General features: G+C 45.6%; 2 protein-coding genes across 2 annotated transcripts in view; one reads left to right on the top strand and one right to left on the bottom strand.

Moving 5' to 3' along the window:
• The window catches only part of LOC112102308 (guanylate cyclase 2G-like), a 42,654-nt gene extending 38,798 nt beyond the window's left edge, over positions 1 to 3,856 (top strand). The window contains exons 19-21 of the mRNA XM_029911365.1: positions 1,133 to 1,231; positions 2,371 to 2,462; positions 3,773 to 3,856. Coding sequence (XP_029767225.1) covers positions 1,133 to 1,231; positions 2,371 to 2,462; positions 3,773 to 3,856 — 275 coding nt within the window. The remainder of the gene's footprint in view (positions 1 to 1,132; positions 1,232 to 2,370; positions 2,463 to 3,772) is intronic.
• Positions 3,857 to 11,448: 7,592 nt separating this feature from the next.
• Positions 11,449 to 26,152, bottom strand: TECTB (tectorin beta). Its single transcript, XM_024193480.1, has 10 exons — positions 26,077 to 26,152; positions 23,870 to 24,060; positions 23,198 to 23,340; positions 23,022 to 23,094; positions 17,593 to 17,696; positions 17,422 to 17,505; positions 16,684 to 16,846; positions 13,475 to 13,544; positions 12,403 to 12,435; positions 11,449 to 11,621 (listed from the first exon to the last, which is right to left on the bottom strand). Exons 1-10 carry the CDS (start codon positions 26,150 to 26,152, stop codon positions 11,569 to 11,571), a joined length of 990 nt encoding a protein of 329 aa, XP_024049248.1. The 3' UTR covers positions 11,449 to 11,568.
• Between the last annotated feature and the right edge of the window lie 1,824 nt (positions 26,153 to 27,976).

The following is a 27,976-nucleotide window of genomic DNA, read 5'->3' as shown; positions in this document are numbered from 1 at the left end:
CAAAAATGATTAGGGGTATGGAACGGCTTTCGTATGAGGAGAGATTAATAAGACTGGGACTTTTCAGCTTGGAAAAGAGATAGCTAAGGGGAGATATGATTGAGGTCTATAAAATCATGACTGGTGTACAGAAAGTAGATAAGGAAATGTTGTTTACTCCTTCTCATAACACAAGAACTAGGGGTCACCAAATGAAATTAATAGGGATCAGGTTTAAAACAAATAAAAGGAAGTATTTCTTCACACAACGCACAGTCAACCTGTGGAACTCCTTGCCAGAGGATGTTGTGAAGGCCAAGGCCATAACAGGGTTCAAAAAAGAACTAGATAAATTCATGGAGGATAGGTCCATCAATGGCTATTAGCCAGGATGGGCAGGAATGGTGTCCTTAGCCTCTGTTTGCTAGAAGCTGGGAATGAGTGACAGGGGATGGATCACTTGATGATTACCTGTTCTGTTCATTCACTCTGGGGCACTTGGCACTAGCCACTGACAGAAGGCAGGATACTGGGCTAGATGGACCTTTGGTCTGACCCAGCAGGGCCATTCTTATGACAATTTCCTTTCTCAGGGTGTTTCAGTGACAACTGCAAATGTTGGGGAAATAATTGTCTAAATATTTTGATCTTCATACATGTCTCGGTTCTAATGACACAACTAAGCATTTCTATGCTGTTTTAATAATCCCTAGCTCTTTTTCCTCCATTGATCATAAAGAGCCTTACAAAAGAGGTCAGTATTATTATCCCCATTTTACAGATGCGTAGTGAGATTGTGATTTGTCCAAGGTTACCCAGCAGGCCCCTGGCAGAGCTAGAGATTGTACACATATTAGTTTTTACAGCAACAGTCAGATTAGCTAGGGATTGTTGCCATGGTCGCAGTTGCGGAAACTGAGACAATAAGCCATGAGTTGTGCAAATCAAGAATGGAAGTTGGCATCAAAGCTGGGATTAAAATTTAGGAGTTGCACATACCCATGCTTGGGCTCCAGATAGGAGACTATGACACTCTTTCATTTAAACTGCTTCTCCAGTGCCTAGTTAGGAGTCCCAGTGCGGGGCAAAATTGCTTTGCATAACACTTTCTGTCTTGATAGCTTCATGGTTTGTGCTTTGTTTTGTACTTTAGGACCTGTTGTTGCAGGAGTGGTGGGAATCACAATGCCACGGTACTGCCTGTTTGGAGACACTGTCAATACAGCCTCAAGGATGGAAAGTACCAGTTTGCGTAGGTACCATTTACGACGAGTTTGCAGTCATCCTGCATGGAATTTTTTTTAACCACAAATAGAGGCAGTGTTACACTTAACCCGTTGTTAATTGACATTTTTTGTGTCAAACCTTTGCCATGCAGTGCTCTGATAACCCAGTTTGATGAACCCTGAGGGTTTCTTACATCTGAAATCATTGTTGTCAGCAGGAGCACCGCCAGCTTTTCTGCCGCCCTAGGTGGTGGAAGGTCCCGCCCCGAAATGCCGCCCCCCACAGAGGCGGCGGAAGGTCCCGCCGCCGAAATACCGCTGCGGTCGCTGCCCCCCAAATTGTAGCGCCCTAGGTGACTGCCTAGGTCTCCTAATGCGTTGCGCCGGCCCTGGTTGTCAGATAATAACAACTAGTTCTTACATGGTGCTTTTCATCAGCAGATCTCAGAGCGCTTTACAAAGGAGGTCAGGATCATGATCCTTATTTTACTGTGAGGGAAAGTGAGGGATGGAGAGGTGAAGTGACTTGCCCAAGGTCACCCAACTGGCCCGTGCCAGAGCCAGGACTAGAACCCAGGTCTCCTGAGTCCCAGTTCATTGCTCTGTCCACTGCTATCCACAGTGACAATGTTTCGTATTTCACAACCAGCTGGGATGTTCAGTCTTTGAAGAACAAAAATGAACATGGTGTTTTGTATGTTTGTTACTGCCCTCAGACACACATGACTGTGCCTCATAGACCCTATGCTGTTACATGGAGAGGTCTTTGCTTGCTCATTTCTTTCCCGCTGATGCCATGAAGCTCTGAATGACCGTATTGTGCAGCATAGGGACAATTGCGAAGACCTAGATAGCCATGGATGTTACAATACCAAATATGAAAAGAGAAAGTTTGAGGTTTATATAATAAGCACCGTGCTTTTGCCCTGGAGACCGTTTCTGACAAGTGACTTCATTTTAAATGGAGTCAGACTAAAGCCTAAATCTTAATTACAAATCCTTCTGAACAGGAGGAAAGATTCAGGCCAAAAATGAAACACAACCTTTAGGAAGCTAAACGTTAGGTTCTAAAGAGATTGATCCTGCCCCTTTAACGAGTTAATCCTCCCCAGCCAGCCAGTCATATACATTTATAAAATAAATAAATAGATTTATTTTGCTGTAGCTCTCCGAATCCATGTCTCCACAACCACTGCTAATGCCTTGCAATCCATCGGCGGGTATGACTTGCAAGAAAGAGGGACCATAACAGTAAAGGTATGAACATTGAGAATGCAGAATGGGAGCCTATCATGCCAAATAGGTAGATCTAATATATTCGACAGCATATGAAGGAATTTTCAAGGACGTACAATGTATGCAGAACATATGCTTTCCTGGATATGAACTGATGTTAATGCATCAGTGTAAAAACAAAACAACAAACATGTAGAGGTGTTCAGTACTATGGTGTGACTTAAATCAGACACTGCCATCATTTTGTATATGATAACCATCTGCCTAATATAGGACAGTACTTTGCAAACTAGAATGAAGCATTCCAGAAAAACAGGACTCAATGATGTGAAGTCTTTGTGCTTTCACAGCCCTTTCCATGTCTCACATCCTTGGATCCTGTGCATGGTTTCTACCTTGTCATGCTCTGTTGATATTACTATTCTTTATTGCTTATGTTGCTGGAGTGCCTTGAGGCCCCAGTAAGGGACCATGGCCCCATCATGCTAGCCACTGTACCAAGGTATAACCAAGAGATGCTTCCTGCTCCAAAGACCTTACAGCTAGAGCTTGCCAGAAGTTTTCCAATGGAACAGTTTCATTGGAAAATACCCATTTCTCAAACCTGAAATGTTTGACAAAAATGGTTTGAGTTCCAGGGTCCCTGGCTGGGGCCAGGGACCCTGGGCTTCCAAGTGGGCAACCCTAGGACCCAGCTGGTCAGGGAGTCTGGAAGGCCTGGGGTCTCCTGCCCCAAAGCAGTTCCTGTGGTGGGCTTGCCCCGCAGCTACAGACACTGGGAGTCCAGGCAGCTGCTGACTGAAATCAACATTCATGTCAATTTCATGAGCACAGTAGGAATTTCAGTCAATATCAGCCATGGTTTCAGGCAGGGCTGGTCTTAGAGGTGGGAAGTCAGGATGTCTGCCCTGAGCACTGACATTGAGGGGCACTGGATCATTGCACTTGGAGGTGCCAAATCCCTGGAGGCAGGGAGGGAGTTAGTTTGATTTTTGTTTTGTTTTTGGGGTTTTTTTTTTATTGCACCTTTTGAGTATGGGAGACACCGAAAATGTCTTCCGTCCTGGGTGACAGCACATCTAGGGGTGGCTCTGGTTCCAGGGAGCCCATTTCATTTTGAAAACGCCACATGACGATGTCTCCTTTCCCCAAGATTTCCAGTTTGGGGGAAACTTTGAACAATTTGGAACAAAACCAAATTCTGAAATACCAAATTATCCCACAATCCAGATATTCCTAGTTTGGGCCAACTCTACTTAAAATCAATGTGGGTCCCCCTCCCCTCCCCGATTTCTTTGTACAACTCCACTTTCACTTCTTTCTGTTATCAGGGAAAAGGAGAGCAAAGAACGTTTTGGTTAAAAGGAAAAGCTGACCTTCACTTGGCTCTCCCAGAGTTCAGTGACAAATGGTGAGGCCGTTTGAAGGAAACTTTGCAGGTAAGACAGTGATAAGGTTTCTGTAGGGAAGGTTGTTAAATCCGTATGCTGATAATGCAGTTATACAGTTCAAGGACTGGAGGAGTGATCTAACATGTGGGTCTATTGAAGCTACTCCACGTGGCATTGCCTCTTAGGAGGTATGTTTGTGCTGCAGCTGGGAGCGTGCCTCCCAGTCCAGGTAGACAGGCATGCACTAGTTCTGCTTGAGCTAGCAAGCTAAGAATACCAGCACATCATGGGCTAGACACCAGAGTACAAGCCCACCTGATCCCCTAGGTCCATACTAGGGTGGCTAGCCCGTGCTATACTGTCCACACATGCTAGTTTTAGCATGCTACCTTGAGCAAAGCAAGTGTTTGCCTGTCTGCTTGTGCTGGGAAACATGCAGTGTAGACGTATCCTTAATGAAATATAGGAGATTTGGGAGTCATTAACTTGACTCCTCGGGTGGTTTATATCAGTGTTGCTCCATTGACTGCAGTGGAATTACGCTGTTCAGGATCTGACCCTATTGTGTGTTATCCAAATATTCTCGTTCCGGCATGACAGTCTGAGTTCAACAGAGGCACAGCGGTGTAATGGCGTCGTGGTTCATGAGGACTGTGAATAACAATTCCTGGGCTATGAGATGGGATTATCACTTACAATAACATTTTCAAGCCACACTATTTTGGTTGTTAAATCTGAAAACAGCCAGTTATTCCTTGCCCATTAACTCTTATACTCACTTGAAACTCAATCCACCTGGGATCTATGCTGGCATAGAAGTGTAACCAAGTGTTTAGTGTGTATTAGTGTATTAGTGTGGCCAATCCACACAGCATCTGAGTCTCTTAAAGCTCCCAATTATAAGCCAGTACTTAAACTCAAGATGTAAAGGTTTTGGAGCTCCCTGGCTCAATCCCTGGTCATGACCAAAATGGCAGTTGTCACAGATGCACATGAAGAAATCTCCATTAAAGCCAATGGGAAGTTCTCCTTAAAAATCAATGGTAGGATATGACCTTTGGTACATAAGAAATAGAGGGAATTAAACCGGTCTTTGCACCACGTTATAGCGTATTCACTGGGTAAATTTCAATTCTGTCATAAACTGATGACATAAGCAAGGTGTATATGAGCAATTCATTTGGCCTACAGTCTTTCCCCTATGAGGATTATTTGGCTTGTTGCATTAAAACCTTGGCAAATCCTATATCTACCCCCAGGAGATGCCCTTTCAAAGCAGATGCAGTTCTATCTCTTCCTATTTATGTTCCCTTACTAGTTGATTAGAAGACAAGACAGAGAGTAAGTTGCAATGCTACGCAGTGTAATCTTTAAGAGGTGAGAGAAACATCTTCACCACTTGTAAGTTGATAATGCATTAATATGCATAGCCCACCAAAAACATCCTGGAAACAAAAAGCATATTATGCATTTCGAAAGCTTTATATAATTAGGAAGCAAAAAGATCAGGAAACATTTGCACCGCTGTGCTGTGGCACATCAAGAATTTGGAGATTGGCATTTTTTTCCCCCCAAGATATTTTTGCCTTTCGGTTGAGAAGTAAAACCCAAAAGGCCAGATTTTCTGGTCTGCAAAGGCCTTTTTGTGTGGCACCGATGGCTGCAAGTGACCACAAAACTAGAGAATGCCAGTGGAGAATCCACCCTGTTCAGGATAATTCTCTACTGGTGTACACCAGCCTTCCCCTCCCATCCAGAGTAAGGGGAATGAGAGAATGTGGGTGAGATGGGGCGAGGAAGAGGCATAGCAAAGCAGAGCCCTGCTACACCCAATCCTCTTCTGGTGTAAGGCCCATTATACCAAGCACAGGCAGCCTGGAAATGAGGGAGCCATTGCAGCTGTTAATCTCCATGATGGCTGAGGACAGCTCAGGGAATGAAGAATTAGGACCACCCTAAATTCCTAGGCTAGGGGGCTATGCAGTGTTATGCCACATTCCAACCAAGGGCAGACTGAGGTGAAATAATTCTTACAACGTGTTAAGAGCCCAGTCCTGAAGTGGCCAAACCTTTCTTAACTTCAATGAGCAAAACTCCCACACCCGGACTGCAGAATTGGAGCTACAGTTTTTGAATCCATTTGTAAAACATTTTGGGATCCTTCTGGAAGAAAATCACTGTCACAAGATGGGCTGGCCCTTTAAGGGATTTGGACTCAGCCCCACCTGTGCCTTGTCATCAGGACCCTGGTGATGAGTTTGGGCTTCAGCCAATGGTTGGGTCAGGTGACCAGGCATCATGTGATGGTAGCCCGTTGGCAGGGCTTCCTATAAGAGAAAGCCTGTTCCCTCAGAGAGAGGGAGGTCAGGAGCTAGGACAGACCTGGGAGAAAGCTCTCCAGACAAACCCAGAGGGGACCTAGCAGAGGTGCCCTGCTCAAAGGGATGCGGGGAGCTGAGAGCGAGCGAGCTGAGGTCCGAACCTCTGATATAAGGGAATCTGGGGAGAGGGCTGCAGGGATCTGGGGAGAGAGACCAAGGAAAAGGGCTTCCCTCACAGGGCCGGCTCTAGGCACCAGCAAAACAAGCTGGTGCTTGGGGCGGCACATTTTTAGGGGCAGCATGGCTGGCGCCAGAATGCCGCCCCTAAAAATGTGCCCCGGCCGCCCTAGCTCACCTCCGCTGCTGCTGCCACGGTGCGCGAAACAGCTGATTCGCGCGCCGCGGCGGCTTGGGGTCTCCCCCTCCCTCCCAGGCTCTCAAACCTGGGAGGGCGGGGGAGATCCCGAGCGGCCGTTTCGCGTGCCGCTGCTCCCCCTCCCTCCCAGGCTTGAGAGTCTGGGAGGGAGGGGGAGAAGCGGCGCCCGCGCCGTGGAAGCCCGGGGTCTCCCCCTCCCTCCCAGGTTCTCAAACCTGGGAGGGAGGGGGAGACTCCGAGTGGCCACGGCACGGGCGCCGCTTCTCCCCCTCCCTCCCTCCTAGGTTTGAGAGCCTGGGGGGAGGAGGCAGGGCTGGGGATTTGGGGAAGGGGAGGAGTTGAGGTGGGGCCGGGGGTGGGGTAATTAAAAAAATGGGGGGGGGGCAAAATTGTTTTTGCTTGGGGCGGCAAAAATCCTAGAGCCGGCCCTGTTCCCTCATCAGCGAGAGGAAAAGGCCTGGCTGGATCAACCTGCAGTTAGCGGCAGGAGCAGAAACCTCGAGAGATGTAACAGCTGTCAAAGGAAGAGGCTTGAGGAAACACTAGGCAGGGAGAGCTGGGTTTTTGGAAAGAAGCCCAGCGAGGGGCTTAAGGAACTGGAGTGGGGAGACAGGAGAAAGACTTGTTTTAGCTGCTATTATACATGTTGCTTTTTTATAATTGTGGTGATGTCTTAATAAACCCAGACCCCAAGAAGGGGTATTAATAGACTCACTGGGCGCAGTTTTTGAGAAACCCAAGAAGGGGAAACTGAGTCAGCAGCAGGGTTCCATGCTGGATCAGGCCTGACCGTTAGTCACCCATATAAAAGAAGTCCTCATCTCCTCTGCACTGAAAATTGAATCGTATTGTGCTACTTCTCCCCGTGGTTCTTGACACTTTGGATGACCATCACCTTCTCGTTGCAGTAGGAGGAACTCGTTGCTGGGGATATTGAACACAATATAAACTGAGGCCATTTGACTGGAACATGGAATGAATGGAAGCCTAATATCGTAGTTCAAACATTGCACTGATGAATGCAGAGACCTTCAGAACTAGAGTTCAAGACAAATGTCTTCCTGCCTCACCAACCACAGCAGACCCCAGTCTTCTCTCGTCTTGGAAGGTGATCTCTCGTAAAAGCGAAATAGATTGTTGTGAACAACATGGGCTAAAAATCTCTCACCACCAGCCACATTCCAGAATGAACCCTCAGATACTAGTAACGTAAACAGCAATTAAATGGGGAAATTAACCATGTGCAGTATGGAGATGAGCAAAATGAAAGTTAAGTGCACTTTCACTTCTCTGCATTACAGGCCCCATTAAATAATGTTACAGGTCTTTCCCTTGTAGGTTAGAACACTCCTGGATTCCCTGGGAATAGCAGCTGGGTCACCACTGCAGCCTGTACACACTGTTCCGGACTGGTTGAGTTGCCCCTTTGGGATAGGGACTGCCTTGGCTGAAACCTCCTAAGGATCTGTGTACCCAGTCACAAGCCCAAAGCCAAATCACTTCTGAACGTTGGGGATCCAAATTGGGATCAGGATCCAAACTTCGTAGCTTGTGTTATGACGACATGCAGCTGGTTGCGTGGGCTAGATCGGCAGCGGTTAATATCAGCTGGGCGGTCTGGCACTTAGACGCTTGGTTCCGCAACTGGCAGGGACTGTGGGAATTCTGTGATGCACTCAGCTCCTGGGAACACATGGGTGTGAGACTCACCTTGGTACAAAATGTGTAGTCAGTAGCAGCATTAATAAACCTATCAAGGGAGCTCAGTTCAGACATCCTACGCAAGGGTTGTGATACCAGACCTCCGATACAGGGATAGATAACCAACGTAGACCAAAGAACCTCCCTTTGGTGAAGGCGCAGGGTAGACCCAGAGCCAATACTGTCTAACCTTCACATTTCATGACATGAGCACATTAATCCCTTCTGGCATGGACAGGCGGAAAGCTTTAAGCAAGAAAGCAGCTGGGAGGAGTTGCTGAAACCTAGTGTTAGGGCAGGTGAGCAAATAAAGAAGGAAAAAAGCCACGTGAAACTTTTTTTTGAGTCAAGATGCTCTGTGAATCTCTAAAACGTTCAACAGGATCTGCTGTGGCCTAGGAAATATCTCAAAGCAGGAACATCTCATTGAAATGTCTTCCCATGGGCAGTTTTAATGATATGAACAGGCCTAAGTGAGGAAATCCATCCACCTAATGGAAACCCAACCTAGCTAGAACAATTTGTCTGGAGAGTGTGCACGATAGGCTCAAAAGGCTAAATACAGTCTGATCTGATACTATTATGTCAGAGGTCATCATGGTGGATTCTGTTTGTCACTTATTTCAGCTAATAGGAATCCTTGCTTTAAGCTACTTATAAATTAAACTACCTATATTAGATGCCTTCCACCTATTTAGGCAAATGGTGCCCAGAGTGAGAGAGAACCTGTGCAGAATTTGAGAATAGTGGACATACAGTATCATCTCTGAATACTCTAGCAAGGAATAAGGAGGACAATAAGTTTGAAACGTATTTTATTAGAATTACTTCAGGGCTTCCCCATTAGCGTTGTTGACTTTCATGTGCTGCCATAGTTTATGTAATAGGTGAACACTGAAATTGTATGTTATTTTTTTTACAGTGGTTAAGTACTATATGTGCAATGTCAAATGAATTATTAACTATTGTTATTATTAATTATATAATTCTGGTAGCACCTAGAGGCCTCAACCAGGGCATGGGCCTCATTGTGGTAGTGCTGTGTATGATTACAAAGTTGTTTTTTTTTTTATGGAGATGTATCTAACTCATAGAACTGGAAGGGACCCTGAAAGGTCATCGAGTCCAGCCCCCTGCCTTCACTAGCAGGACCACATACTGATTTTGCCCCAGATCCCTAAGTGGCCCCTTCAAGGATTGAACTCACAACCCTGGGTTTAGCAGGCCAATGCTCAAACCACTGAGCTATCCCTCCCCAAAGAGCCTAGAGTCAGACAAAGTGTATCAAACAGGTGCAGCTGGGAGGGAGTGGGAAGGAAGAATGGAGGAACCATAACAGGATATTATAGCATCAGTAGCAATGATCCCAGTAAATGAATCAGAGAAAAGGCAAGCACATTAAAATGGTAGCTTGAAAAGGATGCAGCTCTTACAGGAATTTAGCAGGGTTCAAAGAGGGACAGCATTGTTACATAGCTAACAAAGAACAGACAGAATTAGGATAGTGAATGCAAACAATGTGCATTGGAAAGGAGATAGAACCTGATGCCTCAGGCTTTAAACCAAACTTGATTAGGGATTAGGATAAAACTGGCATGTGAGGCAGATTACCCCATCTCTCTACCACAGGGCTTTTTGCACTTTTGTGTGAAGCATCTGGTGCTAGCCACTGCTGGAGAGAGGATACTGGACTAGGTGGATCTCAGTCTGATCCAGTCCGGTATTTAAGTTCTTGTTTTAGTTATGTATTTTCGGTACTGTATGTATAGATATGTGTACTGCTGGCCCTGGGATTAATGGGGGCAAATAAACACTGATTGTACCTACTGTATTCATTTTAGTCTCTTTTATCATAGATACATAAAAGTTTGATGGAAAGACCTATCCATCCATCTCCTGGCCCACTAGAAGAATGTTCCTTTCTGGACATTTTCAAGTGTTTTGTCCAATCTGGTTTCAAATGTGTCAACCAATGGACCTTCCATCACTTCCCATAAGACACTATTCTACAGCCCAACACATCTCACTCCCGGGAAATGGTCATGTCTCCCTCTAGTGGGAGGTCCCAGAGGTGATAAATACCTGCCACCTACTGACAGCTAAGAATTGTTGCTACTATTATAATTTGTATTGTGATAGTATCTTGGGGCCCCAATGGAGATCAGGGCCCCATTGTACGAGGTGCTGTTTGAACACTGCAGTCAGGAGGCGCTTTTGTGGCAGCCGTAGAACAAACCGGAGGTAGATTTGCTTGCGCTAGCTCGCTCAACAAAAGCAACGTAGCAGTATAGCCCCCCCAGTTACAAGTCTGCCTGGAACCCTCCATATGTAGGAGTGGCTAGCCCCATGCTGCCCCCAGGCTGCCACTCCACTGCTATTTTTAGTGAACTAGCTTGATCACGTCTAACTTGGGTATGCCTACATGTGCTGCCATCACACCTTCTGATTGGCTATCCATAGTGAGAGAGAGTCCCCGCCCCAAGGAGCTTGCACTTTAAATACTTCTCTAGTTCAAGGGGTGAGGATTTGTGCCTTTTGTGCTGCTGATCATGCACGTGACCCTTGCCGACAACAGTGGTGTCTGTACATATGGAGCCATGCTAGATTATGTTGTTCTGCTTCTCCACAGAGTCAGTTTTTATGGCTAACATAGTTCTAGGTGCAAGTTAATGCAACATTTCCCGTTGTGTGGTGCTCAGACCCCTGGTGGACACAAAGGGTAGGTAGAGGAGGGGAGGTGCAGGAGATGTGCGAGGTTTGTATGGTGCTGAGCATTTGGGCCTTATCCTGATACTTATGCACATGAATAATCCTATTGACTTCAGTGGGACAGCTCATGTGCTCCACTGGATCATGGCTGAGTGCTCAGCCCCTTGCAGGATGGAGTCCTAAACTGAGCTGGGGAAATCTTTAACAAAACCCATTGGAAGGGGGCTACAACTGGTGGGCTTTTTGTTTGTTCGTTTGTTTCTGAAGGGGGCTCCGCTTTGGGAAGTGCTGAGTTAGCCATGCCCCTGTGTTTCTTACATAATAGAAACAAGCACCGTTTCACACCACACCAGTTCAAAGGGGAGACGTGAACAGCATGTGTAAGCCCTTGCCGTTCACTTTTATAACATAACTGCAGAGACTGGGGAAAGAAAGATCAGCGTCATTATTTCCCATTATTATAGAAACAAAAATCAAGCCATGTTTTATTTATTTTTCCTGTAAAACAATACAGTTTCCCTGCCCCCCGTGAGTAAAATAAACATTGTTTTAAGTAGTAAAGTACAGTTACAAAGTGTGTTTGGGGGGAGGAGGGAGGGATTTGTTAAGAACTGCAGCTGGGCTGTGTCTCACAGTAAAACAGCACAGATTCCAAGCATGAAGATTAGATGACTGAGAATAGCTGCAAGGAAATCACAAAGAGTAAGGTAAGTTCTCAGCTGAAACCTTCAGATGTCTCACATTAAATTCTGTTTAGGTTCTTATCCTGTGCCCATCACCTTGGCATCTGAGCTCCCTAAAGTGACGCGGTCCATGTGTTAGGCTTAATATTTAGATTTTGAAATGTGTGTTACAAATCCAACCAGGAATAGAAATGTTTTCGTGGCATTTTTTGTAAGTTAGTGGAAACGTGGGTTTGTTTCTGCATCTGAACGTTCTTCTGCAGTGATGGAAATCCCCAAATGCAGCAGCATAGGACTAGTGCAGTGGTCTCCAAAGCGGGGTGTGCGCACCCCAGGGTGTGCGCAAGAGGATCCTTCAGGGTGCGCAGCAGGAGGAGCGCCGCAGTTCGGGCGTCTTTTTTTTTTTTTTTTTGCTTGGGGTGGCAAAAATGGTAGAGCCAGCCCTGCGGCGCGGCAGGGGGTGTGTGCTCAAAAATTTGTTACTGATAGGGGTGCGCGATCAAAAAAGTTTGGCGACCACTGAGCTAGTGCATGAAAAGAAGAGTGAAACTGACACTAGACAGAAAGGGCAACTGACAGGTCTAGTTTCACTGTCCAAGGTACCTCAAGTGCCAAAAAAGGAAACAAACCACATAAATGTTGCAAAATAAAAATTGATGTTGAAAACTCTTTTTCTTCTGTAGGAACTCTGTTTGCTCTGAGTAGATTTACAAGTTTTTAAAAAAGCATACGGGATCGATATGGATGGTTGCATTTTTGGTGTCTTATTTTGCTCTTTACCTGAGAAGTTGTAGTGACCAGATAAACCTCCGCCTGTATAATATTAGAAAAGAGAACAATTGGATGGCATTGTTGAAAGGAAGGCAAAGTCCAGCAGTGTGATGAGGGGGAACAGAACAGCTAACATGCAGTAAGTATGTCACATGTGGCTAAGTATTTTCTCTCATGGCTTTAACATCTCCGCTGTGAGCTTCAGGCTGAACAGGACTAATCCTCCTCCCGTCTCCAGGGCTAATTCTCCTCTTGCTTATATTGATACAAGTGTGCATATAGGAACAAGAGCACCGAAGTCGGTGAAGTTACACCAGGGTAAGTGAGAGGAGAATTTTCATTTACACTAAAGGCTTCTTTATACCACTCAGGTAGCATAAAGGGGCTGTAAAGTCGGTGTTGATTTAATTGCCACCTTGGGGTAAAGGGACACTAGTTTAAATGAGAATTAGGCCAAAGCATCCACACCAAAAGACTTGCATGTGAGGGCTGGCTCCTACAGTCCTAAGAGTGCTAACTTCTGGGCCCTCCTCTATGGAGAAGTAGGAACAGGTGGACAGACGTAATGGGTTTGAGCTACATTCGTGTGTGTGTGTTGGGGAGGGGGGATATTGCTGGGATCCACAGTTGTGCAGATCCACCAGCCAAAGCGGCTTATCCATAGAAACACTTACAGCACAGCTTCACTGGCACACAGCAAACTTAGGGGAGAATTCCCCCCCCCTCCACCACCACCACAGTGGACCATCTCTGTATGCAGCCCCTTAACCCAGGCTGCACGTGTATTTCAGGATTATAGTTGCTTTATCTATGGTTGCTTTATCTATGGAGGGACTTCGGAATTGGTCCTTCTACAGCAATTGTAGCAAAATTCAACCCATCCAAGTAACCACCAAAGTCTAAAGATTGATATTTAACTGCTGCTAATCTTCTCCATTCTCTGTCTAGGGACACATTTATATGAGAGCAGTACCTCTCCCTCTTACTGTCATCCCTGCCCGGAGAATGACTGACTGGTCCCATATGTGACACTTTGTAAGAGAGAGAAACTCTTTTCCAAATAGAAAACATCCACACTTACTGTGCACTGCAAATTCCGCCGCTAGAACTCCTCCGGTTTGTTCGGTGCGTCGTTTTCGTTTTTCACATGGCTCAAAAGAACAGACAGTTATTTATTTTAAAAAAGAAACCCTGCAGTTTTCCTTTGTTAGAAAATGAAATCTTGGCCAGTCCCTGTATTTTGCATTTTAAAAGGAAACCTGACAGACTCCAACAGGGCCATCCCTAGACATTTTGGTGCCCCCCTACGCAGCCCCCCCATGCAGTCCCCCTGACCTCTGCTGCAGTCCCCCGGGATGTAGCTCAGAGGAAGGGGTGGAGTGGGGGCAGGCTGGGGCGGAGCAGGGGTGGGAAGAGGCGGGACAGAGTGGGGGTTGGGGCTTTGGGGAAGAGGTGGAGTGGGGGCGAGGCTGGGGCGGAGCAGGAGCAGGGGCTTTGGGGAAGAGGTGGGGTGGAGCTGGGGTTTTGGGGAAGGGGTGCCCTATGCCCAAATTTCCCGGTGCCCTATGCAGCTGCGTAATTTGCGTATGGGTAGGGACTGCCCTGGACTCCAATTACTAGCTCCTTGCATCGCTCCTGAGAGGGGCAGAGCAGGACCAACACTCACTTTTCAAAGAGAATCCCTGTTCCATATTTTCTGAGAATCCCGGAGTGGATTCAAATGGGCCATAGGCAGCAGTCCTTAAAAAATGATCTTCAAATTCATTTGCTGCTACTTTTAAGGTGCTGAAATGACAGCTGCCATCAAGACCCATGTCTTGTATCTAACCACAGACTTGGCCAACCTGCCCTCTCCACAATAGCTTAGAGAAACCCCCTCTAGAGGGGGAAAGCAGGGTTGATCCCCATGTGTTCAAGCCTTGGCTGCTCTATAAGGTGATCATTGAGGATACTGCTATGATTATTGCCAGCTGAGATTCCTGTCCACTGGGGAGTGGCTTGGGACCGCCAAATTCATTCCTCATAGACTGCCAGATATGTAGCATAATGCCTTCTGTCACTATTGGTCTTGGAAGCAGTGCACTACAGCCTGAGTCATCTTGCCTGTTCCCTGCCCCTTCCAGATCGCATAACTTGTTTATTTTTACACAAGCTGCACATGGTAACTTTGGTTTCCAGAAAAATACATTGCTTGTAACCCCAGAGCCACCACCTTGGTTCAAGCTTATCTGCAGCAGACACGCTGCTGGGCTTCCTGGTCAGAATGGGCTTCACCAGCCGTTAGACTCCTGGAGCTCCGTGTGTCTGCCAATGAAACAATCCCCATCCTACACCCTCAGGTCGGCTGCAGAAGATTTGTGGCAGCTGAACCTTGATAATGGGAATACTTGGAAGTACTGAAACCACCAGCTTGGCTCTCTGTCAGGTTCCATTCCAGGCCCAGGGATTCATAGAATCATAGAATATCAGGGTTGGAAGGGACCTCAGGAGGTCATCTAGTCCAACCCCCTGCTCAAAGCAGGACCAATCCCCAACTAAATCATCCCAGCCAGGGCTTTGTCAAGCCTGACCTTAAAAACCTCTAAGGAAGGAGATTCCACCACCTCTCTAGGTAACCCATTCCAGTGCTTCACCACCCTCTTAGTGAAAAAGTTTTTCCTAATATCCAACCTAAACCTCCCCCACTGCAACTTGAGACCATTACTCCTTGTTCTGTCATCTGGTACCTCTGAGAACAGTCTAGATCCATCCTCTTTGGAACCGCCTTTCAGGTAGTTTAAAGCAGCTATCAAATCCCCCCCCCCCCATTCTTCTCTTCTGCAGACTAAACAACCCCTGTTCCCTCAGCCTCTCCTCATAACTCATGTGCTCCAGTCCCCTAATTATTTTTGTTGCCCTCTGCTGGACTCTTTCCAATTTTTTCCACATCCTTCTTGTAGTGTGGGGCCCAAAACTGGACACAGTTCTCCAGATGAGGCCTGACCAATGCCGAATAGAGGGGAATGATCATGTCCCTCGATCTGCTGGCAATGCTCTTACTTATACAGCCCAAAATGCCATTAGCCTTCTTGGCAACAAGGGTACACTGTTGACTCATATCCAGCTTCTTGTCCACTGTAACTAGGTCCTTTTCTGCAGAACTGCCTAGCCACTCTGTCCCTAGTCTATAGCAGTGCATGGGATTCTTCCATCCTAAGTGCAGGACTCTGCACTTGAACCTCATCAGACTTCTTTTGGCCCAATCCTCTAATTTGTCTAGGCCCCTCTGTATCCTACCCCTATCCTCCAGCGTATCTACCACTCCTCCCAGTTTAGTGTCATCAGCAAACTTGCTGAGGGTGCAATCCACGCCATCCTCCAGATCATTTAATGAAGATATTGAACAAAATCAGCCCCAGGACTGACCCTTGGGGCACTCCGCTTGATACCGGCTGCCAGCTAGACATGGAGCCATTGATCACTACCCGTTGAGCCCGACGATCTAGCCAGCTTTCTATCCACCTTATAGTCCATTCATCCAGCCCATACTTCTTTAACTTGCCGGCAAGAATACTGTGGGAGACCATATCAAAAGCTTTGCTAAAATCAAGGAATAACACGTCCACTGCTTTCCCCTCATCCACAGAGCCAGTTATCTCATCATAGAAGGCAATTAAGTTAGTCAGGCATGACTTGCCCTTGGTGAATCCATTCAGGGAGCTTTGTTTGCTTTATTTTCATAAATGATTTTGTTCACTTCTGGCTCCATGTGATAAGTGGGACATCCAGCAGGACTGGTAGGAGACTGTTTCCTGGCCTTAGTTACATGTCATGGGTCAGGGCTACAAAAGTTTCATAGAGCTGGTTGGAAAAAACAGTGAACATTTTTTGAAAAAGACGTGTGATTTTTGTTTTCTTTTACTGTTTCTTTCAAAATTGTGATAGTTTTTTTTTCACTCAGCTCTACTGATGGTGGAAAATCCTGAAAAAAATTCTATAAAATCTTTCACTGAACTTTTTCCATAAAAAAAACCCCAACTGAATTTGCACCAAAACCTTTAATCAAACTTGAAATGCAGACATCAGCCTACTCAATATAGGGACAGTTATGTGCTGACTCCAGCGGCTACTCTTACAAGTGCATTGCTTTGGCTCCCTCTAGTGGACGGAACATAACCATGAAGAAACTTCTCTTGAGAGCAAAGAAACAGACCAGACCCCCAGATTCCAAACACTTGACTGAGGGCTGAGGACCCTGGATCTGAATTTTGTAGCTTGGGCCCATCTCTAATTCTTAGCAGAAGGACTTACCACAGGGCAGGAAAACTTTTCACTGTCACATACGTGTGTCTCACAGTGCAGCCAGACTTTGGACAGTTTGGGGATGTTTTGGAACCGGAAAGCATTGAACTGGAAGGTGGCCCGGCTGTTTTTCCCATTTTCATGCACTAAGATAGAGTTGTCCGTCGCGCACCTAGATTGCACGTTGAAAAGCATCATGAGAACAGAAACAGCTGCAAGGCCTATCGGCCCTAGATTTCTGATGCTCTGCTTTCTTTAGCCTTCTCCGATTAGCAGTGTCAGGATCCTCCCTTTGACTGAGACTGGAGTGAGACAGGCATTCATAATGCTCTGCTTGAGCCCATCTTGATAGCCATTCTGCTCTTAGCTGCACCATTATGACATGTAGGGGAATACATGGGTTGCTTGGGTGTCAGTGAAAGCAGAATGTGATACAGCTTCTTCATGCAACCTTCTTACTTTTGGCATCCTTGGATGATTTTACAAACACTGGAGGGACAACACAGTCCTCTAATAGGTAATAGCTTGTTACCTAATCTGTCCTGGACTATGTGCCTCAGTACCATAACTCCTAGGCTGCTACTCAAAGCGCAAGACCAATCCCTCTTGTGCACTCTTTGTATGACTGTAGACCCTAATATCAAGCTTTGCCAACCAGAACAAACATGACCTAAAAACACCCAACTTCATATTCACGTAACCCAGCCAAGTAACACATCGTTTGGCCTCACTCATACAACTACCTACCCTTTTGTGATCAGTGGCCACTGGATTTGGTAGAAATACTCGGATGAAGGTGTTGCCCAGCAGTTGTTCAGAACTACTTTAAACCTGAGAGGAAACCAACCAATACGCCGACATCAGCAACAAACTATCTGTCAGCGACAGTTCCTCGTTGTAAATCAATACGTTTCATACCTGTTACTTAACCCCTTGGCTTCCACTCCAGCAAATACATCTGAACCAATTTCTGAGGTTTCAACGACAAAGGGAGCTTCTTTTTTACTTGAAAACTTGGCATTCTTTGAGAGAAAGAGGCAGCGTGCATTAATAACACCGCCAAAGCAAAGACGTGATTATGTAATAAAGCCAAGCACAGAAAAATGGAGTTCAGAAGTCTGGATTCCCTTGCTCGGGGGCAGAGGTGAAAACAAGCCGGTACGCCCCGGTACGGTGTACCGGCAAGAGCTGGTTTGCCGTACCGGGGCAGCCCGGCTTCCCCAGGGGGCAATTTAAAGGGCCTGGGGCTCCCAGCAAGGGCTGGCACCCCAGGCCCTTTAAATTGCCACCAGAGCCCTGCTGCTGGAGCCCTGGGGCTGCAGGGCTCTGGGGGCTATTTAAAAAATCCGGGGCTCCCGCTGCTTCTACCGCCCCGGTCCCTTAAATAGCTGCCAGAGCCCAGCTACTTCCCCAGGGCTCCGGCGGCTATTTACAGGGCCGGGGCGGTAGAAGCAGGGGAGCCCCGGGCCCTTTAAATAGCCCCCGGAGCCCAGGGGTAGCGGGGGACTCCAAGGACTATTTAAAAGGCCAGGGCTCCAGCTGTCTCTGCCGCACTGGTCCTTTAAATAGCCGCGGGAGCCCTGCTACTTCCCCAGGGCTCCCGCAGCTATTTAAAGGGCTGGGGTTGTAGAAGCAGGGGAGCCGCAGGCCCTTTAAATAGCCCCCAGAGCCCTGGGCTGCTGCTGCTACCCCGGTGGTGGTGGTGGGGGCACTTACCTTACAGGCTAGGCTGGGGCTGGCTCTGACTCCCTCAGCCACGCCCCTTCCGCCCTAAGCCCTGCCCCTTCCGGGGGCCAGAGCTGGCCCCAGCGTACCGGTAAGTCACTGGACTTTCACCCCTGCTCGGGGGTGCTCTGATATGGGATCAGACACGATTAGCTTTACATATCACTATATCCATCCATTTTTGCTAACAGCATTTCCCCCATAATGTCAGATCACAACAGTCACTAACATGATTAAGGCTTAAATTGCCAAGTCGAGTTGCAGGGGGGCTCAGGAAACCATCTTCCTTTTGTCAGGAAAGGGGCTGGCCGGCTACCTTATGTTTATGTCCAGCAAGAAAGAAGAGGCTTCTGCAAAAGACAGTCTGAGTGTGTTTTGCTGAACTGACAAGGTTTGCATGCTGGCGTCCATGGGACCCTGAGCCTAACAGCTTCTCCTTGCACTGTAGCAAAACAAAGCTAGTAAGAGACTGAAACTGTGTAAACAAAAGTGTGGTGTACAGTTCAAAGCGCCATCTGTCTGGTTAGAGAGATAGATACACAGCCCCAAAGCTCCACAGAGCCATCTTTCATCTGTTTCTTCCCTCGCTTTGTTTCCTAACTTTCTCATTCTCTAGCACTTTTTTTCTCACATTCCTCTGGACAAAAAAAGCCTAGAGACATTACAGCCATCTCTTGTAGCTATAGCTTTGAACTATCCAATAGGCTGTCTGTATTGAACTTAACCCTAAGACTGTTCCTAGGCTAACAACCATGGGATGGTCCGTGACGTTAAGAACTCTACACTGGTTTATAATTGCTTAGCCTTGTTGCAGAAGGAAGCATGGATGACGGGGAATGCAGAAACTGGATGTGTCAATCCTCACAGGCGCCACGACACTCACTACCCACAAAGATGGCAAAGAGAAGGAGGTGAAGGACGAAGGATAAGAACACCGTACTTATGGCTGGGATGGAATTAATCCTGCCTGCCTGACTCTGTGGCCGAGGAAACGCATCATGGTACAAAGTTCCTGCTGCTACCTAGTCCCTTGAAAGTGCTGGTAGGAGATGGAGGCAGAAGTGTCCGTTTGAAGGACGAGGGAACTCCTACTCCAGTGTGAGCTGCCCAGGAGCGGCCGGAAGAATTCTGAGTCAGGCAAAATCCCTCCTGCAGTGAACCGCTGAAGTGCGTACCCCTGCCCCTCGTGTCAAGTACACTCACTCCACCACATCTGCTGCATTGGCCTCGTCCCAGTAGCAACCTACTGACATGGTTTTTTGGTTTTTTTTTGTAAAACAGCAGGTGCTTTCTATTTGGAGGGCCCTGGCACATTCCTCGGGGTTTAAGACTTGGAAGGGAAAATGTAGGGCTCCATGCTGCCCTCTGCTGGGAGAAAGCAGAATTTTCTACAGCCTTTTTTACAACACAAGGTAATGTTAACCATCCTGAAGACACTGGGGAAGGTATTTGTTATCTTTGGCCTGAGGTGATTAACATATTCGAAGGCCCGAGACAGCCACAAACCTAACTCAACATGTTGTTTTAAGTTGCCAGCATAGATACTATGACATGCTCTGCCAAGAAACAGAAGGAACCTCTAAGGGTACGTCTATATTTACCTCCGGGTCCGGCGGTAAGCAATCGATCTTCTGGGATCGATTTATCTAGACAAGACGCGATAAATCGATCCCGGATCAATCCCAGAAGTGCTCGCTGTCGACGCCGGTACTCCTGCTCTGCAAGAGGAGTACGCGGAGTCGACGGGGGAGCCTGCCTGCCGCGTCTGGACCCGCGGTAAGTTTGAACTAAGGTACTTCGACTTCAGCTACGTTATTCACGTAGCTGAAGTTGTGTATCTTAGTTCGAAGTGGGGGTTAGTGTGGACCAGGCCTAAGTAATGCTGAAGCTACAAATGGGTTTGAGCATCATTAATCCTAACCCTGCAATGAGCTGAACTCGTGGAGCTGGTTTTCCTGACCTGTACCACTTGACATTGATTTTTCTATTAGTTTCTTCCCCCGGTTTGTTTATTTCACTATGACTTTCATAGGTGCCCGTACCAAATTGTGCAGGTGAAAATGCTTGTGTGGGCTTGTTGTTACTGAGTCTGTGTGCACAAAGGGCCATCAAAGTAGTTGCATGCAAATGGTTCTGAAACTCAAGCCCCTTATGCTTTTTAGTTTCATTCCGAGTCATTTGGCGTCACCATGAGAACGATTAGCAGAGGTGGGAGGATCCATTTAGTGATAAAGCAATATTCTGCCCCAAACTGGAGCTGTTTGAATAGTACAAAGAATGGAGCTGATTGCAAAACAATTTCCATCCTGCAGGACATTTTGATATTTTGACCTTTTCTTTTCATCTTGATTTGGCGTGAGAATGAAGTATCAAAGCTTTTCACTGAATGAAAAGTTCCAAAAAAATTTTTTTTTTGAAATTTTCTGTTTCAATCCAAACATAATGTTCCATTTCCTTTCTGCTCAATGTTAATCTATGAACTGCTGCAGTGCCCCCCTGGGGATTGTAGCTCTGGGTCCCTCATTCCATTATTCTTCCCTATAGGCCCTCATGCGCCATACAGAGTATGTCCCCCCAAACTACAATCTGGTCTAACCCTGCTCTATGATGCACTCTAATAGCTGTAAGCACCTGCCATGCTAGAACCTGGGGGTTCTGGGTCACTGATGCTATCGCATCACCACAGGAGGCTTAGGAGGACCCTGTGATGCTGGTAGAGTGACCAGATGTCCCGATTTTATAGGGACAGTCCCGATTTTTGGGTCTTTTTCTTATATAGGCTCCTATTACCCCTCACTCCCTGTCCCAATTTTTCACATTTGCTGTCTGGTCACCCTAGATGCTGGGCTCAGTAGGAGGTAACGCCCAGCAGGACTTGAGTGGCAGCTCCTCGCAGCCCACTGACTGTCTGGACTGGCACCAGTACTTACGCCAGGAAGCCATTACAGGGAGCTGTCTAAGAAACAACATAGACTGCCTGCCTGCCTCTGCTTCAGACCCTGTGTGTAAGAGACCTGAGACTCCGGCTTCTGACTCTGCCTGTCTCCTGACACCTGTCTCTTGCTTTGCCTTCTGGCCTGTCTTGGACTCTGGCTTTCTGGGACCCGACCGGGCCTGACTCCCGCTCTGACCACTAAGTCTGACCACTCTGGTTGTGACAGTAGCTCAGCAATGAGGAGAAAAGAAACGGCACTGTCTCATGAGAGAGTGAGTCTGGCTTGGAAGCTGGGCCCACTTGGGCAAATGAGGGCATGAGTGACTCGGAACTACAACTCCCATGAGGCACCATGGCAGCTATTTTGGGGCTGATGGAAAATTCCACCAAAACTGAGCTTTTTCCCATTTTCTAAAGAGAAAATGTTTTGTTCAGAATATTTTGAGCAGCCCAAACAAAGTAGTGATTCACTTATATTTTGCCAATACATGTCATGAGTTAGCTCCACACTTATTCATAGTGGTCATTATTTGTGGTCTGTGAGTACTCAAGGAGGACTATTGGCTGTTTGTGACTCCTCCTTGGAGCCTCGAGAATTTTAGTTCAAATAATTAACTTGGCTAAAGAACAGACTGGAAATATCTTGTTCATTCTCCATCATTTGTCATTCTCCCATCATTCAGCAAGGAACTAGCAACACTGTGGTTCTGTGGTACTTAACAGATCAGTCACACAGCACAAATAACAAACATAAGCAGGGACCAATGCCTTTGGTTGTTGGTTCCCTAAAACCAGAGGGGATGGGGAAGATTCCACTGGTACCCTAAATCCAGTACGTATAGGGGAAGATTCCATCTATCCAAGCCCTGCAGAAGATTCATATGCAAAGCTTCCCCATAGCCTGGCCCCAGGATCTGGCTCCATATCATTACTAGTCATTAGTGTTGCGTTTTATTCATGTAAAATCTAGGCTACTGGGCTACCCTCCACTTACCCTGTGATTTGATGGAAATAGATTCAGGGATTGGTTGCTGCTCTGCCAATACAGACAGCCCTCCCCCCCCACCCCCCGACCCCTGAAAAGGTGGTAGAACTTTAAAAGAAAATCTTGCTGGCATGGGGCAAACATTGGAAATCAAATCCAGTGTGAACTAAAGACCTCAGGGGAACACTAAACAGCCAGCTCATCAGAGAACAGCTAAGCAAATTTCAGGAGGAATGAAAGGGGCTTCTATATTTAGTGAGACTGGAGGATCGCAGCAGTGTCTGTGGATTCACACTGTTCTTTGTTTAGGCTAGAAGCAAAGTTTGGCTGTTTCTTCTGACACCAATCAAATCTGTAACCATGCAAGAGAGAAACACGCCTCTAGTCAGCGAAATCTGTGCCACAAAGGGACATTACGTGTTTTAAAAATGGTATATGAGCTACCATCTAGATTGATCCTTATTAATGTATTAGAAATAAGGACCCCCTATAATTCCCATGTTAATTATCTGCTACATAGTGACCGTGTGCTCAGTACCGTACAAAACAGAGGATATGTGCTCCTTTTCCCATGGCTCTTATGGCTGGATTCCCTTCTCATGGACGCTGGTGGAAATATGGAACGGCTCCCATGAAGTGAGTGGACTCACCCCAGTGTGCAGGCTCTGACAGACTAAATACCGGATGACAAGGAGCACTTACAGAGTAGAAGTTGAGGGATAATTCACTTTCAAATGAACCGGAGCTCCCATTCTTCACATGGACTGTCGCCACTCTAGAAAATTGAGAAAATGTCGTATGACTGAAACATATGCTATTAATAATGGAGCCAGCCCCATGCTGAAAACGGGGGAGTCCGTTCCTCCTGGTGGAGTTACCTTTGGTCGAAGGCAGCCTGGTTGACCAAGTAGTTTGCATGGTACGTGCAGGTGAATGAGTAATTCACAGGCTGGCTCTTCACAATGACCGAGCTGTCGTTGGAGATGATGGAGTTGTAGAAGTGATAGATAGGGTTTTTAAACTGTAGTCGGGGGGACAAAGAGAGAAATGCCGGCAGTGAAAATTGGATGCAGACAGGGACCTCTGCCTGACGTTTGAAACAGGAAAAGGCAGTTCTCTTGTCATAAATGATCAGCAAACAGTCTGTTCTGATTCTTTATGCATTTGTGTTACAGTAGAGCCTTGAGGCCCCATTTGTCGAGAGCTGGGCACACAAGTAATGAAAACTGTAATGTTAGTACATGCACACATAGATGAATTGCACGTGGACCTAACCCCATATGCATTTTGGCTGCGCCAGGAATGCAGGACCATCTGACTTCTCACATAAGTGTCAGTGATCCATGATATTGAAAAGCACTAGAGCCTTTGACAAATCGTCAGAGATTACATCCTTTCTGCCTCAGTTACAGCACATATAGCCTGACCCAAAGAACATTAATGGTCATGGGAATCTTTCCACTGACTTCAGTGGGCTTTGGAATGGGCCCATGCTGTACAAAGTATCTGCCAACTCTTGGGAAGTGAATTTTTGCCCATGATGTACTTACCTCTGATTGAGTTCCACAGTAGGACTTGTTTTTGGGCGATAAATCTGGAATCGTGAATTGGTAGTATCCCGAATCATGAACCCCATTGTAGCAAATGCCTCCAAGAGCCAATTGATTAACCTCCCATCCATAGGGACATTCGGGAATTTTTGTAATGATGGTTTTAGGATAGCAATACACCAAAATGATGTCTAAAAGGAAAAAATACAGGTATTCTAAGTTTCATTTTCCTGCTGAGACTGATCTAGATCTGAACTTTGTGGGTAGTGTTTACATCTGGAGTTTACATTTGGACCTGCCTTTACCTCAAACTGGATTAAGGATCTGATCCAGGACCACTGATGTCAATGGAAGTTTATCTACTAACTTTAAAGGAAGCCTGTTTGAGGCCTATGGGAGTTTGGCATTTGAATCCCATTGGATTTATATCTATTGGGATTTGCCTGGCTAAATCCCTTTAAGTCTCTTTGAAAATCCAATCCACTAGCCTAAATCTATAGAGCAAACCATAATAATCTAAATTCTTTGGGTGAAATTCTGTCCCATTGGAGTCTGGGGGAGTTTTGCCTTTGACTTCAGAGGGGCCAGAATTTCACCCTTTGTGTCAATTTTATTGAAATTAGAACAGCTAATCAAAGAACAAAGAAAAATGAAGTGAAATCGTACTACAATGAAATTTGTCAGATTAGAGTATATTAATGTTATGGGCCCAGATCCTTAGCTGGTGTCAATTAGCATATCACCATTGACTTCACTGAAAATAACCTGGGCAAGTGTGTTTGTTGTCTTCAGTAGACCTACACCTATCCATAGCAGCTTTAGATCCAGGCCATACTATTACTAAAAGTTCATATATTAATACCCATCGCTGTAGATACAGTGCCAATGTAAACATAATTGTCACAATTTTCAAGCCAAAATGCAGTGTGCAAAAGATGAAACAGACCAACCTTTTTAATAATGATCAGTACAGAGACATGAACTTGAACATGAAGATGAAGTACAGATATTACACATCACAGCTATAGGGTTGCTTACTTGGTCTTGCGGGGATAGTGCGTCTTATTTACATGGAATCAGGTTGCATGAATTTGCATATATAAAAAGTAAAAGCCTAAACACTAGTGGGCTGAAAATTGAAACCAAAGAACACAGCTGCTTATGGGATACATAGGGCTTGATCCTGAATTCACTGCATATCCACAGGCTTTGCTTTGAGTTGTGAGTGCTCAAGGAAGACAGGATTGAGAATACCAACAGAGGGTCCTCTGGCACCTTTAAGACTAACAGAAGTATTGGGAGCATAAGCTTTCGTGGGTAAGAACCTCACTTGAGAATGTAGTTGTGGAGACATTAATAATTTCCACTTTTTTTTAAATCAATGAACTTTCAAAACTCCCAGCCTCATCCTCCCTGTAACTGCGTTCTGATCCTGCACCCACCCACACAAGTAACCTTGCACACATTAGTAGGCCTACTGAATTCAGTCAGACTACTCACATGAGTAAAGCTCCTTACTCATGAGCATCTGTTAAAATTCATCCATAGCTCATGGAAATGATTCCTGCTGATCCATTTTGTTGACACACACGCAGTGGACATGCAGATAAAGTGATACTTCATATTCTAAGGACTCCTGGATAAATTTCTAATACATGTTCTCTAATTTTTGAAAGTTGCAAGCCAAGGTCCCAGTCCTGCACTTAATCAATTGGGTTCCCAGGCAGAATTCAGTGGAGGATCAGAAAGTTACTCCCCCCCCACAATACAGTACCCTGGTTATATATGTTAGGTTTCCAGCCCTACAAACCCTTAGGCACACCAGTAGTCCAACTGGAGTCAATGGAACTACTCACATAAGTAACGCCTGCTTATGTGGCAAGCTGCAGGATGTAGCCCTTGATATGTTAGAATGCTTTATGCTCATTTCTATTTTCAGGGCAGTTTTAGGCCCTGATCCTGCAGAGATGCACACATGCTTAACTTTATACACTGTGACTGCTCCTTAGTTTGGTCTTAGTTTGTTTTCTGTGCTAGCTGAGACTAAAGTCAGAACAATAAAAACGGTGCCAGAATTAAAAACTTTAGAGCCTATAATTTAAATCCCTCAAGATAGATATTTCATTGCTACCTAACCAGAAAGCCTTTGGCTTCTTTTACCTGTGAGAGAAGATCTTATTTAGAAAAATAAATTGAAGTTATTTTACCTGCTTTATTTGGATTGCAAGGGGCTGCGAAGGCTTGAACCAAGATGTCCAGCAGATAAAGAGCAACAATCACCATTTCTTCCAAGGGGCCGAGAATACACTGGTAACAAAAGCAGAGTTTGCCTTTTAGAATGCTGTTGGGTCTTAACACATTTTTTTTAAATGTTGATTTTTTTTAAAAAAGAGAAAATGTCTGACATTTTCCATTAATTGCAATCATAGAATTGTAGATGTGGTTGAACATACTCCTTAGTCACTGCTGGAAAAATCATTCTGTGATATTGATACATCATCCAGCTTGATTGCAATTGCCGCTCAGAAATATTTACTGAGCACTTCTGCCTCTTTGGCGTCATTATTGAGAATTTTAGCATCTGAGTCTAGTAATGGATCTGTACCACTGCTAGGGTTTTGTTGTGGTTTTTTTTGTTCCTATAAAAGTCACAGAACAAAAGAGCTACAAACATGAATGAATCGAAATTAGACCATGAATATGAAGGAAAAAAGACAAGCAGGAAAAACAAAATCAAGCAAGAAAATAAGAAAAGAGAGAAGAGCTAATTGGAAGGAGGAAGAAGTGTAGAGGTGAGTAAAAATACATACTTTACTTATTAGCCAACCAGAGAAACTATTCCCATATTCAGTCCGGCTGGTTGTTATCCTGCAATATATATCTCACTCTCTCATGCAAAGCAGTTGAGTGAATGATGTGATTTCTCCTTTAATATTAGCCTCTGGGTTTGCAAAATAGCAATATGAATTCATAGTATTAAGAGTTCAGTCACAGACCTCAAACCTGCAAGCTCCTCTGCACCAATGCAGGCATGTCCCAGCACAGAACAGCTTGCAGGATCAAATACTTGTATTTTTCCCTACTAGATACTTTTTAGGTAATTCCTCTAGCTTACAGATCACTCCGCAGACAGAAATAACAAGTAGCATTTAGCCAATAATGTGTCCAGATAGAGAAACGCTTTTTTCCTTGGAATTAGTATTTTCAACACAAAAACATTTTCAATCAATCAGCCTGTTTTTCTAATAATATATAAAATGTTTATACTGGATATCCAAGTGACGATTCCTTTAACAAAATCACATGCACCTATAAGAAGTTTAAGGAATATAATACCTACAAGACAAGAACAGGCAAAGGATTCAGGTGTTCATTCTCCCTGTTTTATTCGGTTAGCTGTGTATCTGCTCTTCCCAAGATGTCCTTCTTTCAAATGAATCCAGCTGGCGTTATCGTCACTTTATATAGGCCATCTTGTGAAAGGGACCCATCTTTGGTTAAAGCTCAATCAACCAGTAGTATCCAATAGGGTAGGATGGTCAAAAAGAATTGTACAAAGTAACTGAATGGAAAGTTCAGTTCCCCTGCTCTAGATTAGACATTATTAACACTATCTGAATGAGGTTTAAACATATTTATTATGGTCTTCAAACAGAATTCTGCTGCCAGTATGAAAGTTGCACCAAATTTGTTTTACATCTTAACTTGGAAGATTGTGGATTTTTATTTATTGGCAGAAAGCCAGTTGCCTGCTGGCTGAAAGCTGCTTGCTTAAAAGACACTGAATGCCCATTGGGTGAGAATTTCAAACAAGCACAAGGGAACAATGTGTCAGGAAGCAGGGCCTGCAGCAGACCCACTCTCCAGGCAATCTAAGAAGTGCAGTTAACCTTTAGCAGGCTGCCTGATTCGCTCCATCACCTGACTGGTTGGACGGAGCAGCAGTCTGGCTCTTCAGACCAGCATCACTGGCTGCTCAAAGCATTTGCCCACAGTTATGATAGGTCCTGTGCCTTCTTGGTCCAGCCCTGCTCTTGCCTTAACTCACTCCAAGTTACCTGGTCTAACCCTTGGCTCTGATTCCTGACCTCTAAATTTGGGTCTAAC

This window comes from Terrapene carolina, unplaced genomic scaffold, assembly GCF_002925995.2.
Source record: "Terrapene carolina triunguis isolate 2854851 unplaced genomic scaffold, T_m_triunguis-2.0 Scaffold95, whole genome shotgun sequence".
NCBI lineage: Eukaryota > Metazoa > Chordata > Testudines > Emydidae > Terrapene > Terrapene triunguis.
Note: the sequence above shows the minus strand (reverse complement) of the source record. Positions and strands in the feature narration are given on the sequence as shown.